The 18,034-nt window shown below is 40.2% G+C and overlaps 1 protein-coding gene across 1 annotated transcript in view; it reads left to right on the top strand.

The window, feature by feature from the left end:
- SLC15A1 (solute carrier family 15 member 1) overlaps positions 1 to 16,288 on the top strand; it is a 34,565-nt gene extending 18,277 nt beyond the window's left edge. The window contains exons 16-23 of the mRNA XM_068526527.1: positions 465 to 584; positions 1,640 to 1,786; positions 2,604 to 2,653; positions 12,782 to 12,889; positions 13,012 to 13,120; positions 13,672 to 13,815; positions 15,050 to 15,157; positions 16,097 to 16,288. Coding sequence (XP_068382628.1) covers positions 465 to 584; positions 1,640 to 1,786; positions 2,604 to 2,653; positions 12,782 to 12,889; positions 13,012 to 13,120; positions 13,672 to 13,815; positions 15,050 to 15,157; positions 16,097 to 16,288 — 978 coding nt within the window. The remainder of the gene's footprint in view (positions 1 to 464; positions 585 to 1,639; positions 1,787 to 2,603; positions 2,654 to 12,781; positions 12,890 to 13,011; positions 13,121 to 13,671; positions 13,816 to 15,049; positions 15,158 to 16,096) is intronic.
- The last annotated feature ends 1,746 nt before the right edge of the window (positions 16,289 to 18,034 follow it).

Raw genomic sequence — 18,034 nt, 5'->3', positions numbered from 1 at the left:
CAGAAACCCTGAGCAGGGTGAGAGGCAGGAGGCTCCCAAGCATTGTGAGGGGATATTTAGAGCACCATGTCCAGGGCTGAGGTCTGAGCTTCTAGAGTTACGAGGGAGAGCAGACCTCAGGTGCTACAACAAGATCAACCTTCATTTAGGCGATGGTTACTCGGACCCCTCAGGTATTAGGCTTCATAACCTGGCATCCTTTGACCAGGTCTGCCCTGGAGGTGGCTAGGTAGGACCGAGAGCAGCCTCTTGCTGACTGCTTCCATGTTCTGTCCGAGCATCACTTTCTATGGGCGCCATGAAGTGCAGGATTGGAGGCCTCCTGGGCTTTGTGGTGGGCGCGTCGTGTGCCTCAGCCAGCCCACCTTCCTCGGCCGGGGGAAGAGTGACTCCAGTGCCACGGTTAAGGTCATCTTCAGTATGCACTGAGGACCTCACTGCCAATTCTCTTTTATTTTGCTCAGAAAACTCTTCCCGTCTTCCCCAAAGGAAATGAGTTCCAAATTAAAGTATTGAATATAGGAAATGACAGCATGACTATATCTTTTCCTGGAACGACAGTGACAGTTAACCAGACGTCTCCAGTAAGTAGAAGGAAATGCAACTTTCTTTTTCCTCTTCTGACCTGAGTTATCACAATAGGATTTGGAGAAGCCCATCTTCTTGGTTCTTGTGTAAATCCAAAGATGAGCCCAGAAGTGAAATGTCTTCATCTCTGATCTCATCTTGGCTTCACTCTGGACCAGTGTGCTCTTTACTGTGTCTGTGAATCACCTGGGGAGCTTGTTAAAATGCAGATTTGTGACCAGTGGGTCTGAAATGCTGCATTTTTACAAGCTCTCGGGTGACACTGCCGCTGCCGGTACGTGGAACCGCACTTTAAATAGCAAGATTCTGGGTCAACGGTTCTCCACCGGGGCTATCAAAACAACCCCCACAGGGAACACTTGGCAATCTCTGGAGACATTTTTAATGGTCACAGCTGGGAGTGTGCTTTTGGCGTCTCCTATGTAGAAGCCAGAGGTGCTGACATGCAGCCTCCTCAACAAAGAATTATCTGCCCCAAATGCCAACAGTGCTGAGACTGGAAAACCCTACTGTGGATGGATGGCCATTGGTCTCGATTAGAGCCTCTCAACCTTAAGTCTGGAGAGCTTTGACGATTCTGACGCCTGCAACCCAACTCCAGAAATTTTGATTTAACTGGTCACATTCCTGGTCGGCCGCCATTGAGAACCACTCCCTTAGATCTTGCCAAACTAATAATCGTGAAGGAAGAAAGAACGTTTGACTCCCGATGCTTGGGAAGGCCCAGTATTGATTTTCACCCAGGCTGTTGCTTTTCCTCAATGCTGTTCTTTGCCCAATGGTAGAAATAATTTCCGTAGCATTTATCTTCATAAAATGAAAGTAAAATGCTGGATGAAAATCATAATTCTTGTGGTAATGCTAAACAACTTCAGGATACAGTCCACAGGGGTGGGCTAGGGCGGAGGCTGAGACAAACCAATGCCAGCCCCCATCGAGGCATTTTTGGATGTGTATGAACATGACCTGGGAATGCGAAATAATATGCACGACAGTGTCAGTGCAGAACAAGGCTCTGGTATTAACTGTGATTCCTTTCTCCCCATTATAGAAAAGTGAATTTATGACTTTCAATGCAGACAATCTGACACGTATAAACATTTCTTCTACTGGATCACCAGTCACTGTAGTAGCTCATAAGTTTGAGCAGGGCCATCGCCATACCCTTCTAGTCTGGGCCCCAAACAATTACCAAGTGGTAAGTAGCTGTACACCTGCAGCTGACTCTTGACTGTGCTGTTGGAGACACGGCCTTTTAGTGGTGTGACTTTTTTTCCTCCCCATGTAGTATTATATTAGATAATCCTCAATTCTTCCTTCTTCAAGGACACAGTCATTTGACTTCCAGTAAAGGTTTGACTGGCGGATGGGAAGGGTTAATAGTAATTTTACAAACTTTAAAAAGACCTTCTGGGCACAGTATGGTGTATGTGTACACAGGTCACACAGAGTACCTGTGTGCATTCTCAGAGACTTTTTGAGATAAAGTTTTAAATATATCTTTAATGGCATTCATTTAAAAAATTTGCACTGAGTAATTGGGAAATTAGAGCTGTCTCTAAAAAAATAGAGTGAATACATCAGGTAAAAGCAATAGAAATGAATAAAAATGATTTCATGACAAAATATAAGCATCTGGATATTCCATTCAGCATATAAAGAAGCTATGAAGGTGTAGTTGACCTAATGAAGGGGTTGTGGGTATTCTGTAAGGTGAGTTTAAGTGAGCTTCTACAGAACTGCGTTATGGACTTAAGACTTCTTGGTAATGTGTTTAATTAGGGGACTGTTGAGTGGCTTGCCCTAAATTCTTGGAGAGCGGTGTTCTGTGGAACCACTAGAAAGCAAGCATGAAAAGTTGTAGAGGCTCATCTTAACTTCAGGTGAACCAGGGCTGACGGGTGGAGCCCAGCAAACGTAATCACGGTGCCCTTAGCTCCTAGGATAAATGCCAATATCACTCTCCTTCTGAACTTATTCTGATAAGTTAGATTTGAAAATGTTTTCTTTCTCAGGTAAAGGATGGCCTTAACCAGAAGCCAGAAAAAGGACAAAATGGAATCAGGTATGTGTATTTCTTTAAAACTTAAGTTATATCAGCTTCTTACATAACTAATGTATACCCATAGTAAAATTCAACTATAACAAGGATATAAAATGAGAGTATGTGGTTTACCTCAAGAATGTAAGGCTGGTTCAATGTTTTTTAAATCATAAATAAAATCCATCATCTTAATAAACTGAAGAGGAAAATCCACATCATCATATCAATTGATGCACAAAAAACATTTGATGAAATTCAGCATCCATTCATTTAACAACTCTCAGCAAACTAGGAACTGAAGGGAACTTCCTTACTCGGAAAATGTACATCTAAAAAAATCCAAGCTAACGTTGTACTTAAAGGCAAAAGTCTAAATGCTCTCCCCCTAAGATCAGGAACCAGGTTAGATTGTCCACTCCACTCCTATTCACAATCCTTCTGGATGCTAGTGCCATGAGGCAAGAAAAATAAGTAAAAGCATCTAGATTGGAAAGGAAAAAATAAAACTATCCCAACTCACAGAAGGCATGATTGCATAAACAAGTCCCAAGGACTCTACAGAAAAAGCCCATAGAATCAATAAGTGAGTTTAGAAAGGTTACAGGATACAAGGCCAACAACAAAACAAACATATTTCTATATACTAGCAATAAATGATTGGAAACTGAAATTTTTAAACTATACCTTTTACCATAGCTCAAAAAAAGTGATGAAATACTAATTATAAATCTTAAAAGACATATACAGGATTTGAGAGCTGAAACTACAAAAGGCTGATGAAAAATCAATGAAGAGCTAAATAAATGGAGAGATATGTTGGTTTCATTGATTAGAGAACTTAATATAGAAAAGATGTCAATCCTCCCCAAATTGATCTATAGGTTTAGTGCATTTCCTATCTCAATCGTAGCATTGGTGTTTTGGTTTATGATTTTTCCAGTTTTATTGAGGTATAATTGACAAAATCGTATATACTTAAAGTATACAACGTGATGATTTGATATATGTATACACTGTAAAATATTTACCACAATCAAGTTAATTAACATATTCATCACCTCAAAGTTACCCTTTTTAAATTATGAGAATTTTAAGATCCAATCTCTTAGCAAATTTCAAGTATACAATATAGTATTAATTAGTCACCATGCTGTACTTTAGATCCTTAGAACTTATTCATCTTAAAACTGAAAGTTTATACCCTTTGGCCAACATCTCCCCTCACCAGTCCCTCCTTCCTTGGCAGCTATCACTCTATTCTCTGTTTCTATGGATTCAACTTTTTCTTTTTAGGTTCCCCATATAAGTGACACCATACAGTATTTGTCTTTCTCTGTCTAGCAGATTTCACTTAGCATAATTGGTCAGTGTAATGGTCCAGAAATAGACCCACCCAAGTACAGTCAACTGACTTTTGACAAAAGTACAAAGACAATTCAATGGGCTAATAAGTATAGTCTTTTACAAAAATGGTGTTGAAACATTTGGACACTCATATGTAAAAAATGAATTTGTCCTAAACTTCACATTTTATACAAAACTATATAAAAAACTTATACATCATGTAGGAAAGTTAACTCAAAATTGATTACAGACCTACATGTAAAATGTTCAACTATTAAATTTTTATAGGGAAACAGAAAATCTTTGTGACTTGAGTTCTTAGATATGACACCAAAAGCATAATCCATAAAAGAAAAAAAATAAATTTTCTCAAAACTAAAAACATCTGTTCTATAAATCTCACTGTTAAGAGAATAAAAAGATAAGCTACAAACAGGGAGAAAATATTTACAAATCACATACATATCTGACAAAGAATTTGTACCCAGAATATATAAAGTACTCTCAAAACTCAATAATAAAATAATCCAGTTAAAAAATAGAGCAGAAGATTTTAACAGACATTTTACCAAAGAAGATACACAAATAAGCACATGAAAAAATGTTCAACATCATTGGTTATTAAGGAAATATAAATTAAAAGCACAGTGAGTTTTCATGACACACCTATTGGATGGCTATAATAATTTTTTTTTCTTTTTTTAATTTTACACTTTATTTATTTATTTATTTATTTTTGGCTGTGTTGGGTCTTCGTTTCTGTGCGTGGGCTTTCTCCAGTTGCGGCGAGCGGGGGCCACTCTTCATCACGGTGTGCGGGCCTCTCACTGTCGCGGCCTCTCTTGTTGCGGAGCACAGGCTCCAGACGCGCAGGCTCAGTAGTTGTGGCTCACAGGCCTAGTTGCTCCGCGGCATGTGGGATCTTCCCAGACCAGGGCTCGAACCCGTGTCCCCTGCATTGGCAGGCAGATTCTCAACCACTGCGCCACCAGGGAAGCCCCTATAATAATTTTTTAAACTGACAGTGTCAAGTGCTGGTGAGGATACAGAGCAACTAGACCTCCCATGCATTGGTAATGGAAGTGCAAAATGGTACAGCCATTCTGAAAAACAGTTTGGCAATTTCTTATAAAATTCAATATACACTTACCATATGAGCCAGCCATCTCACTCCTAGATATTTATCCTAGAGAAATGCAAATTTATGCTCACATAAAACCTATACTCAAATGTTTATAGAAGCTCTGTTTATAATCACCAAAGATTGGGAGTCACCCAAATATCCTTCAGTGGGTGATGGATAAACAGACATCAGACTTTATTGCATCCATACAATGGAATATTACTCAAGAAAAAAAAGGAACGAACTATTGATGCATGCAACGATATAAAAGAAATTCAAGTGCACTATGCCATCAAAGAAGCCAATCTCAAAAAGTTATACATACTGTATAATTCAGTTTATATGACATTCTGGAAGTGGCAAAAAAAACCCCTAAGAATGAAGAACAGATTAGTGGTTGACATGGGTAGGAGTGGGGGAAAGGTTTAACTACGCAGTAGCATGAGGGAGATTTGGGGGCAGTGGAACTGGTCTGTATCCTGATTGTGATGATGTTTATATAAATCTAGACGTGTTGAAACTCATAGAACTATATAGCAAAAAAGCCAGTTTACTATAAATACACTTTTTTAATAAGAATAAATTGGGGAAAAATGAGAGTAGGTCTCCTATTTGCCTTAACCCTTACCGCAATTCCCATTTCTTTGTGGCTACAACTGAATTTCTGACTTTAGCTTTTACTAGCTACCACTAGAACACATTAATAGAGAAATAAGTATATTATGACAGCAGTATCTACTAATTTAATGGTATAAAGAAATTAATGTACTCTTCATCTCTCTTAACTGCCCATGTTTCACATTGTTAATACTTACATTTATTTTTCCGTGTATTTCATGAGCTAGGTGGAGTCTAAAAAATAGATCAATACACAGGATTTACAATTTGACTGTATAAATATTAGTCATAGTGTAATAAGAGCGATCAGTCTGAAAGAGAAGAGAATGTAACTTTATAAACTTGAAAATGTGTCCTCAAAGGGAAATGTTCTGAATGTCAAGATTCATTGACATTCCATGAATTGTTCTGTGGTACTGCATCTTGATTGCCTTAATTGAACCAAGGCTTTCTCGCATAGCTTTTGTTTTTTCCTGTAACTTACTTGGCCTCTCACTGACAAAAGCATAAGCCTTTATCCCCAAGGTGGGCGGATCCAGGGATCCATGTCTCTGGAAACCTTCAGCACGCGCTTTGATCTCACTGGAACCTTTGCTCTGTAATCTTGTGATGCCACTGTCCTCATAGACTTTTCATCGTATGCCCAGGTTTCTGCCTTTCTTTCTTGGATCTCATGTCATCTTTCTGGGACACCTTTCTTGTTTTGCTGCGGGATATGCTCAGTTATCTTGTCAAGAGAAGCAGTGAGGTAAATTGCAAGCCCTTGCGTGCCTGAAAATGCCTTTTTCTGTTCGCACACTTCATCATAGGTTGGATGCTATTTTCTCCCAGAACCTTGGAGGTTTTTTTTTTTCTACTGGCATCTAGTACCTAGTTGTGCAGACAAAAAAAACAACAACAAAAAGCATCTGCCAGTCTTTGTAGTTGATTTCATTTTCTTCTCTCCATGCTTTTGTTATCTCCTTTCTCCTTGGTGTTCTCACATTTCTCTGCAGTGAAACTAAGTCTGGATGTGATTTTATTCATCTTGCCTGCACTAGGCCCTTTGAATTTTTGGTTCCTTCCCTCGTTTTCTTTGTTCCCTTCTGTATTCGTTTGCTAGGGCTGCCATAACAAAGTACCACAGACTGGGAGGCTTAAACAAAAAGAAAATTACTTCCTCACCATTCTGGAGGCTGGACGTCTGAGATCAAGGTGTCGGCAGGGCTGGTTTTCTCTGAGGTCTCTCTCCTTGGCTTGTAGATGCCGTCTTCTCCCTTTGTCCTCACATGGTCATCTCTCTGTGTGTGCTTGTGTCTTAATCTCCTCTTCTTATAAGGACACCAGTCATCTTGGATTAAGGCCCACCCTAATGACTTCATTTTACCTCTTTAAAGACCTTGTCTCCAAATACAGTCAGTCCCATTCCAAGATACTGGGGGGTTAGGACTTCCACATACGAATTGGGAAGTGGGGAACACAATTCAGCCCCTAATACCTTTTCTGTCTTCTGGATTGTTGTTCTGTCCCTCACACACTCACATACACACAACTGCCTTAGCAGACCTGGAAGGAAGTACACTAATAATGGTCACCTGGCCCTTTCCTGACCTTTGTATTTGATTCTGAGCTGGCAGCACCTCTGGGATTTCCTTTGTGCCTCAGAGTATTGTTTTGTGCCTCAGAATCCATTGCTTTGATTTTGTCAAAAATGTCTCCTAACTTTAGAAACTTTGGACAATTTAGATTGTGGTATCCTTTCTTGTTCAGGTGCTGTTAAAGCTTCGTTCTTCTTCTCCTCTTCTTGTTCTTCTCCTCCTCTTCCTCTCCTCCCCCTCTTCCTTCCCCTCCCCCTCTTCCTTCCCCTCCCCTTTCCCCCCTTCCTCACGCCTCTCCCTCGCCCTCTCCTCCTTCGTTGTCTTTGATGAGATCTTAGAAAAGAAGAAGGATACATGAGGTCACCAACACTTAACTCCACCAATCCATCCATGTGGTAAAAGCTAAACCAGAAACTTTTTTCTTTTTATTGGCAACAACAAATTCTTAATGGATCAAAGGTTTTATTATTTATTATTTCAGTAATGCCCAGGAGACACATTTTAAAAAAAAGGGAAGTTCTGAAAAACTAGCGTCAGAAACAAACTGATAATTAGAACAACTTCAAAAATTTCAGGAAGTCAGACTTCTGAGTAATATATGAAATAAAGGAATAGTGTATAGAATCTTAAGCAAAATGGAATCCTCTTAATTATGTGGTATCAGGAAGCTGCAGGACTTAATAGACTACAGTCTTTTAAATCAATGGCAATACTTCAGTCAAAAATTGGTCGAGAGTTTGATACTGATCTTTCTCATGAATTTTTTTAACATTACATATTGCTACATATATATGTATCTATAAACAATATGTTTTTGGCATGTTTTTAAACTTAAAATGTTATTGTCCTGTGTATATGTCATTCTGCAATCATATTACAAAATATATTACATTAAAAATATTATTTTAATATTTAGTCATATTCATATATGTGTCCCTTATCCATTCACTTAAACCATTGTATAATATTCCATTGCGTGGATATACCACAATTTTTTTTGTCCATTCCTCTGTACAGGAAATTTAGGTTACTTTCACTTTTCCAAACAATGTCACGGTCCACATTCACATACGTTTCTTTGTCCACGTGTGGGAAGTTTCTCGAGGGCAGTGATCTTTAAACCTCTTATCACATTCAATAAAAATATTTTGAGCATGTACCCACAATGTATGAATATGGTATCCTTTATAAATTATAAATATATATAAACTACTGTACCAAATTCATATGTTCATCATAAGTAATACGAAAAAGAAATATAAAAAGGATGAAGAAAGTTTTAAAAAACAATATTTTTATTCACTAGTGGTACAGAAATTATTCATGTAGATAATGTGATTATATGCTTCATTGGTTGCTAAAAATCTCAATTTAAGATTTACTGTCAGTTCAGTTTATTTCGGTCCTGGTCTTCACGACTGCCATACTGAAAAAAGATGCTTTAAGGAGGGAGTGTAGCTGGGACATGATTGGCCATAAGTAGATTCAGAAAGATATCTTCATTTTAAAAATTGTGGAGTTTTCCACAAATGGTACTGGAAATCCACATACAAAAGACTGACGATGAACACCCCCTTCACTGATCCCATATATAAAAATTAACTCGATGGATCGTAGACCTAAATATAACTAAAGCAATACAATTTCTAGAAGAAAAATAGGAGTGAATCTTTGTGACCTTGGGTTAGGCAGTGGTTTCTTATATATGAAACTAAAAGCACAAACAACAACAACAACAAAAATAGTAATAGGCTTCATCAAACTTGAAAACATTTGTGCTACAAATGATGCCATCAAGAAAGTGAAAGACAACCCACAGGATGAGAGAAAATATTTGCAAATCGTATATAAGAGACTTATATTCCAAATATGTAAAAATTATTACTACTCAATAATAAAGGGACAGATAACCCAATTTTTTAAATGGGCAAAGTATTTGAATAGACATTTATCCAAAACGAATACTATTGGCCAACAAGTACATGAAAAGATGCTCAGCATCATTATTCATTAGGGAAATGTGAATCAAAACAACAAGATACCACTTCACATTCACCAGGCTCTAATAAATAAATTAAAAAAAAAAAACAGGTAATAACAAGTGTTGGTGAGGAGGCAGATAAATTGGAATCCTTACACACAGCTGGTGCAAATGTAAACTGATGCAACCACTTTGAAAAACTGTTTCTCAAAATGTTAAACATAGAGTTACCATATGACTCAGCAATTTTTCACCTAGGTATACACCCACAAGAAATGGAAATGTATGTCCACTCGAAAACTTGTAGATGAATGTTCATAGCAGCATTATTCACAATAGACAAAATGTAGAAACAACTCAAATGCCCATCAACTGATAAACAAAATGTGGTCTATCCATACAATGGAATATTATTCAGCCATGAAAAGAGATGGAGTACTGCTGTATGCTGTCACATGAATACACCTTAAAAACATTATGCTAGGGCTTCCCTGGTGGCGCAGTGGTTGGGAGTCCGCCTGCCAATGCAGGGGACATAGGTTCGAGCCCTGGTCTGGGAGGATCCCACATGCCGCGGAGCGGCTGGGCCTGTGAGCTAAGGCTGCTGAGCCTGCGCGTCTGGAGCTTGTGCTCCGCAACGGGAGAGGCCGCGACGGTGAGAGGCCCGCGCACTGCGATGAAGAGTGGCCCCTGCTCTCCGCAACTGGAGAAAGCCCTCGCACAGAAATGAAGACCCAACACAGCCAAAAATAAATAAATAAATAAATAAATAAAAATAAATAAATTAAAAAAAAAAACCATTATGCTAAGTGAAAGAAGCCAGGCACAAAGACCTCCTGCTGTATGATGCCATTTACATGAAACGGCAGGCAAATCCACAGAGACAGAAAGGAGATTCGTGGCTGCCAAGGACTGTGGGGAGGGGGCATGGGGAGTGACTACTCACGGGTATTGAGTTTCTTTTTGGAGAGATGAGAACTGGATTCTTGTGATGGTTGCACAACCATGTGGCTGTAGTGAAATCACAGAATTGCACACTTTAAAGGGGTGAATCTTGCGGTATGTGAACTATAGCTCATAAAGCCTTTTTTAAAAAATTTTTTTATTGAAGAGGAACAAATATCTCTGTCCCCTCGTTATTCTTTAAGGAACTGGTCCCTTCTTGTTGTTTTCTCAGCTGGTTCCCACTCTCCATCCCTCCTCCCATGATCACTTTGTAGCTTAGACCCTGGTGCTCCTACGACGTCAAGCCAGCTTGAAGCCTAGTGGACCCTAGGATTTGCCTGATCAGAGCTCTCAGAGCACAACTGATCTGGAACCTCCGCTTTCCATGCCTTTCGAAGCACTCAGAATGTGTTTGCTGTTTATCCTCTCCTATTTTCTGTGTGTATATGAAAACACATCTGAGATGTGTGATGTTGCTTTTTTTTTTTTTTTTTTCAGATTATTTCCATTCTTATTGGTATCTTGTACCAGCCCTGAGACATATTTCAGGCGGGCAGTAGTACTCAAGCCTTAGGATAGGATTTATTCAGCCTTCTGGCTTATAATATATAAAGCCAGGCCCCAGGCCCAAGGGTCTACTTCCTAATTTCATACTGTTTCCACTGTCTCTCTTTTGAATGGTTCATCTTAATCTTTTATAAAAGTGGCATTTACAGTTTGGAGCAATAGTCACTGTATTAGGGTCCTGTTGACCTACATCAGGTTCTGTTTTCTATTTTAATCACCTGTTAAATGACACCAAGTCAAATGTTTCATTCATAAAAATGTTCTCTCAGTCCCTGGAATTTGACCAATATTACTTATTGCCACACAGTAGATGAAACTTGGCCACTGTTGACAAAAAAATTAATCAATAGTCCATCTAAAGGAGAAGTAGAGAATTTTATTCGAGCTGATCTAAAAGATTATAACCCAGGAGACAGTCTTTCAAAAAACTCTGAGGACTGTTCCACTTGTTAGAAGTCAAAGGTACTTCATTTATACAAAGGTACCTCAAGGGAATTCTCTGGTGGTCCGGTGGTTAGGACTGCACGCTTTCACTGCCGAGGGCCTGGGTTCAATCCCTGGTTAGGGAACTAAGATCCCACAAGCTGCCTGGCGTGGCCAAAAAAAAAAAAAAAACCACAAAGGTACTTAAAAATATACATTTTTGAGACAAAAGATTGTACATCAAAATGACACAGTGACATTTTTACATAAGGTTCACCAAAAACACATAGTCCAAGTCTGCACATACAAAGCAAGCAGCAGTTCACCACGACCCCTTACAGAATTAGGAAAGAACGTTATCTTCCAAGGAGTTAACATTGCTGACGTCAGAAGAAAGGGGAAAAAAATCGATCTTTATGGTGGAGCCAGCATTCCCACCTTTGGGGAGGTCAAGTTAGTGTATAATGCAGATGCACACTGCATATTAGGGAGTGCTCAATACAGGGCAGGGAATGTTATGCTTACATATTCTTGTCCTGCCCTAAAACGTAAATTTTATTCCATCACCATGTATTTTAGGGATGTGGAAGTTAAATGGTTCTTTATGGTACTTAGGTGTATACTGTTATTACTTCTCGTTCTCTGAATTGGATGATCTTCTGTATGCCTTCAATCACCTATCTGGTAGGAAAGAGCCGCTGGTCTTATTTGGAGTAGCCCCCTTCTCCCTGGGGCAGTACAAGAGTATCAGAGTCTTCCCTAGCCTGGAACACTTGAGGAAGGGATCTCTAATCATCTGTCCACCCGGTCACCACCTATATGGTCCTTTGGAGGCAAACAACTCAAACGGTCCCATTGAAGCTTGGGCACGGGGAATGCTTCAGAGACTGGAAACCTTGGGACCCAGCACCCAGTCCTCCTGGGTGTTCCATTCCCAGCCGTATTCCCGTGGGGTGCTGATCTCTGTTACTGCACGACCTGCAGACACAGGTCTCTGCCGTCGGAAGGGAATTCCTCAAAACTCTCTCTGACTGCTGGGCTGGCCCACGTCTTCCTGCCCACTCCTTGGAGCCCCTCCCTGCCTGAAGCGGCTCTTTAAAGTAAAGGAAATAAATGGGCTTCCCTGACGCTGTAAAAAAAGCCCCAGTTGGAGGCTGTCTTTTAGGTACTTGGCAACTACTGCTTTTGGTCCTTCACCACTTTGGCTGTCAAGCTTCTGAAATAAGAAGCACAAAGACATGGCTGCCTTCTGGAGGGGGAGGAGATCAGCAGCTATTTCAATCTGTACTTAATATCCCAAAATACCACTGAAATAGTTCCTAGTCACAGAGTACTTAGAACAGTTCCCGGCATTTACCTGTGTGAAATAAATTCTTTTAGGTGTGTTCTCATGAGGTGAGCAAAGGCAAACCTAGAGTAAGTTACTTTCTGCCTTTATACTCTAGAAATCTTCTGCAGACATCTTAAATTCCTTCCAAAAAGGAACAGAGCCCAACTTCAGATGCACATATTGTGACCTGGAGCAAATCATTCCATAGTCCACTCACAAGACAGATGGTTTTCTGTTTCAGATTTGTAAATGCTCTTGCTGAGAGCTTCAATGTCACAGTGGATGAGCAACTTTATGAAAACGTTACCAGTCACAATGCCAGCGAATATCATTTTTTCTCTTCTGGCGTGTAAGTACCTACAATGGACACTTTGCTCCCAAGTTCAAGGGTTTCAAATCTTTTTCTTTAAATAATACATTGAAACTTTCAATAGCAAGAATATTAATTTATATTAATCTTTCTTTTCATAGAAAGAGCTTCACAATAAACTCATCAGAAATTTTACAACACTGTGAAAATGAGTTCAAAACATCCTACCTTGAATTTGGTAGTGCGTATACCTATGTAATCACAAGGAAGGTTAGTAACTCATTGCACTGAATCAGAAGTTCCACGCAAAGTTTATTGATATGAGTGCTTGAAAACAGGACATAGTAATGATTTAACAGAGTGATATTAGGATCTGTATTTTAAACGAATTTAGAATTAATTCAGTTCACCACTAATTCTGTGATTTATCATTGCCTTAAGTTCACCGTTAGAATAAAATTAAACAGACTGACTTGCTCTAAACGTTCACATTGACCAGTGTCCTCATAGACTATTAACATGGACCTTGGAAGCTTTTAGTTCAGAGAGCTGGCAATGTTTTCAACAAACCTGACTTCCAATCTGCTCTCTTATTTAAGAAGAAAAAGCTAGTGAACATATTTTCAAATCCTACCAAGGCCATCCCATCCCAAGGATAAAATGCAGTGTTAACATATTTACTTTTAAAATGTGTACTCTCTGGATAGATCCTATGGTGTAACCCTGAAGGTCCAAATTCAGTTTGCCTGTCTGAGCAATTTTTATTCTGGAAGCAGTCTAGATTTTCATTTCTTCTTCTTGCTTTTGCCTTACCGGTTTAGGATAACAGCTGCCCCGCACCGATGATATTTGAAGATATTGCCCCGAACACAGTCAGCATGGCCCTGCAAATCCCCCAGTACTTCCTCCTCACCTGCGGCGAGGTGGTTTTCTCCGTCACAGGATTGGAGTTCTCATATTCTCAGGTTTCTTGTCTATCATTTTGTACACCCCTCTCCTACAGCCCTGCCTTCAAAAAATGCTGCTGGGACTTAATTAAAAGCTGGGGTAGCCATGTATTTGCAGTGTGAAAGAAAATTCTAGAAAGCATTATGGTAGGTTCTACCAAACAAGGTTTTAGAAATTACCAAGTCTTATTTACTGAATAAGAATATTACTGTTTAGGGAATTCCCTGGTGGTCCAGTGGTTAGGACTCCATGCTTTCACTGCCGAGAGCACAGGTTCAATCCCTGGTCGGGGAACTAAGATCCTGCAAGCCACACGGCATGGCCAAAAAAAAAAAAAGAATATTACTATTTAGTATCATGAGTGTCCATATATAGGTATCTGAATTCCCAGTCACATGCTAGAGATTTGGGGTCCTAAGTAGGAAAACCTATATTAACGACCATTACCAGGGTCGTGATGGTCAGTGGATCCCACGTTCTGAAACAACCCTGTTCATAACAGGCTCATGCATAGGTCTGTGTCCTCATTATTTTTAAGGTTCACTTGAGGTCTCTTTGTAGCTCCCAGTAAACACACTGATTGAGGCCTAGCTTTTAAAAGTTAAAAAATAGTATTGCTTTTGTGAATATTAGACTAATGAGGCACATTTTGCTGATACCTAAATTAGAGCTTAGGTTCTGAACTATTTTATCAAAATACAGTTACAGTCGTCCTAACCCCAGCATGCCCAATACCTTCAAGTTTTGCAGTGAAGATTGTAAATATGAGCTGGGTAATCCCTTCCTGCAATGACCTCACAGTCTAGTTAAGGAGGTGACTATAACACAGGTGACAAGAGTTCTAAGAGAAGTTTTGGTGACATAGCGGGGAAGCTCCCCAAAGAGCAAGATGACAGCGCAGAGAGCAGCCTCCATTCGGGGGGAAGGAGAGGTCGGACGGGATGGCTTTGTTTGAAAATTCTTCTGTAGAAGCAGAATCGGTTCATCTGTAGATTCGTCCATTTCATTAGGATGACAACTTTGCAAGCATGTGGAGAGTGAAAAACAAAGGATTCTTGTATGTTCATACCACAGGAGCATTTGGGATGTCTTGTTATCCAAGTGATAATCCTTTTTACACTTAAACCAGCCTGACTCTTAATGTGCATTTTGGGGGTAGACGGCCTAATTAAGGGAATCAGTGAGTTAGTTGTGTTCTCCTGCTCTGCGGTTGACGTCTAGATTGGGACTCACTCTGTTTCGTTTCCTCAGGCTCCTTCCAACATGAAGTCAGTGCTTCAAGCAGGGTGGCTGTTGACAGTGGCATTTGGCAACTTCATTGTTCTTATTGTAGCAGGAGCAGGCCCGTTCAGTGAACAGGTACTGATGCAGACAGAGATCGCGCGTACCTCTGTCTTCTTGCCTGTTAATCGTCATCGCAACGACCCTCCCTAGCTGTCTGTATATACACGTGGTCATCTTGGCCAATGGCTGAATAACACTGCCAGACGAGCCAGATAGGGCAGATACAAAAAGGTCTTATGGCCAAGTGTGTGCTGATTCTTCTTATTTCTACTTGGAAAATAACCAGATGTAACCGGATGGGGTTAACATACCTACACCCTCATATGGTTTACTATCAAAGGAGACATCTTTCCTGGCTTCAGTGAATGCAGCTCAATGGCCCCAAAGCAGGCGTGTTATCCAGAAAGTTTCATAATACCTAAAGTTAAAGCCATTCTAAAGGTTGTTGTAATTTTTCCCCTTAAAATAAAATGAGGGCTTTTCTGGTTCTGGAACTCTCCTTCAGCACTCAGAATCTCTGCCTCATAAGGGAGCTGTCCCTTTACCCCATCAGACTCATTGCTTCCCCCACCAGGTCCCATCAGAGCCTGTGCTAATCCTGCATGCTCATGACCTCAACGTTTTGCCAAAAGATAACATGGGGGTCTTAACTTAGAACATTTCAGCACATTCTTTTTCTCTCAAGAGTACTGCCTGGTGTGCTCTTGGTCCCCATCCTTCCAGGGGCCAGCTATTTGTCTTAAGACTTGGGTCTTTCAGAAATTTTGTCTCATCTTCTTAAAGTCCTGGGTGTCTGCACTCCAGAGCTGTTCGAAGAATGTTACTGTTACATTGGGCATTCAAGAAAAGCTGGCCATTCTGTATCTGTGGCAGTAGCTACCAATTTCCCCTAACAACTGCATTTCCAACACCTTTGATCTGGATGTCGCAAGAAAAAATACCCGCGATATATACATTCCCATAACCTGTATTGTTTTTGTTTTTCTCCTTGCTCCAACTTCAATTCCTTCAAAGTGGGCCGAGTATGTTCTGTTTGCGGCGTTGCTTCTGGTTGTCTGCATAATATTTGCCATCATGGCCCGATTCTATACGTACGTCAATCCAGCAGAGATTGACGCTCAGTTTGATATGGATGAAAAGAAAAAGTACCTGGAACAGAGTAACCCACATCCCAAGTTGGACCCCGTCTTACAGACACAGATGTGAATATCAAGAAGCAAGTGGAGGACGGATTGGGCCCAGGATGTGCCCAGGTGTCTGTCCCCTGGGGGCAGGACACTCTGTTGTATGGCCGCTGATGGGGAAGACTTCAGAACTGTGAACCAAACCAAGAAAGCTGTTTTCTAAGCAGCCAGCAATGACCCTAACACTCTAAAAGAAGTCCTTTTGTTTGTTTGTTTTTCAGAGAAGTCTTATGTAAAGCATACACACACACATACACATACTTTTACAACACTGAGTCCATACCCTGCACTTAACTCCTTTCCTAACACACAAAGTTATTTTGGACTAACTTAAATTTTTGAAATGGTGGCAAAGTTCCATGTTGTTTGCATTCGAACACTCTATGGAATCAATGTTAAATGAGGCAAAAAGTGAGTGTTTAGCCTTTAGAATGGTACACAATAAGGACCGGCTAGTAGGAACTGGTAACTTTACCTTCTGTTTTTAGTTTTGTTTTTCCAGTCCCTACCTCTTTTTAAATTATGTATGACTCAAAAAACTACTCAGGTAAAAGCAAGTCATGATTTTTAGAGTTTCAATGGTATGAAATAAATTCTCATTCTTAAGAGTAAGTGTCTGTGTATTTGGGGGCAGAGTAAGAAATCCTTAACATTTCCTTTCCTGATTATAAAAGCTGTGCCCGCTCATTAAAATTTCATCAGAAGGTGATAAAAGCATGAACAAAGCAAGGCCAACGTACAGTAAATCCCAGGAACATGAAATATCAAAATTTGTTTCCTACTTTTCTCAGGGTTATCTGTGGCTACACTTCTCTTTTATTACTAGGAGCTTCCTGTGTGCATATTTTTGTACCATCTCAACGTGTTTTTCTCAATACTCGTGAGCATTTTTCTACTTGAATAGAAATGGTTCCAAAATATTATAAACACTTCCTGCCTAATTCATCCTATAGATATTTATCATATAACCATTCCCAGGTATCAGACTCAGAACGAGTCTGCTTTGGCACTCTTGTAAAAACGAGCAACAGTTCTTAGACAGACGTGTGCACAGTTCTCAATGTGGGAACTGGTTCCTGGGTTAGGAGCTTTGATCTCTAAGATGCTTCATGCACAAGCTCATCATTGCAGTGTGGAGACGGAATGAAACAGAGAGACAAAGTCTAGAGTGAGAAACGCCAATGTAATGATCAAAGCTTGCTGAGGACCTTTTCTGCCCTTTGGATCAAGTCCTCATTCCTTAACTGAGAAGGCTCTTTCTTCTGTGGATACGTCACCTTTCTCTCTGCTCACTCTGACCCACCAGCTTCTTCTAGTTCCTGGAATGCAATGGGTTCTCACTTCTAGTCAAAGACAAAAGAAAAATCAGGTCTTGAGACAACTTATTTTCTACCCACCCCTCGCCCACGCACTCCTCCTGGCAAAATCCTCTTCATCTTCAGGATCCAGGCCACTTCCTCCAACGGTTTTCCTGTTCCCCAGTTTCGTTACCAAATTAAGTTGCATGGTCCCTGTTTGAGCCCTAGCCCAGCTGGGTTCAAGTAGGCAAATAATGAAAGTGAAGCCGAGGTGGACACAGCACAAGCTTTATTCATGGGCCAAAGAATGGAGAAACAGGAGGTAAGTTCACAGATCAACTTCTCACCCACCTGGCGAGAGGGATTTAATTTTAGAGTAAAGACCAAGGGAGGAGGAGTGAGGCTAATGATGGGGAGGCATATGCGTAAGTCTACTGGGGAAGGGGCAGGGCTCTTTCCGAGGGAGTGGA

This window comes from Eschrichtius robustus, chromosome 18 (assembly GCF_028021215.1).
Source record: "Eschrichtius robustus isolate mEscRob2 chromosome 18, mEscRob2.pri, whole genome shotgun sequence".
NCBI classification, from domain to species: domain Eukaryota; kingdom Metazoa; phylum Chordata; class Mammalia; order Artiodactyla; family Eschrichtiidae; genus Eschrichtius; species Eschrichtius robustus.
This window is presented reverse-complemented; position numbering and strand designations above follow the sequence as displayed.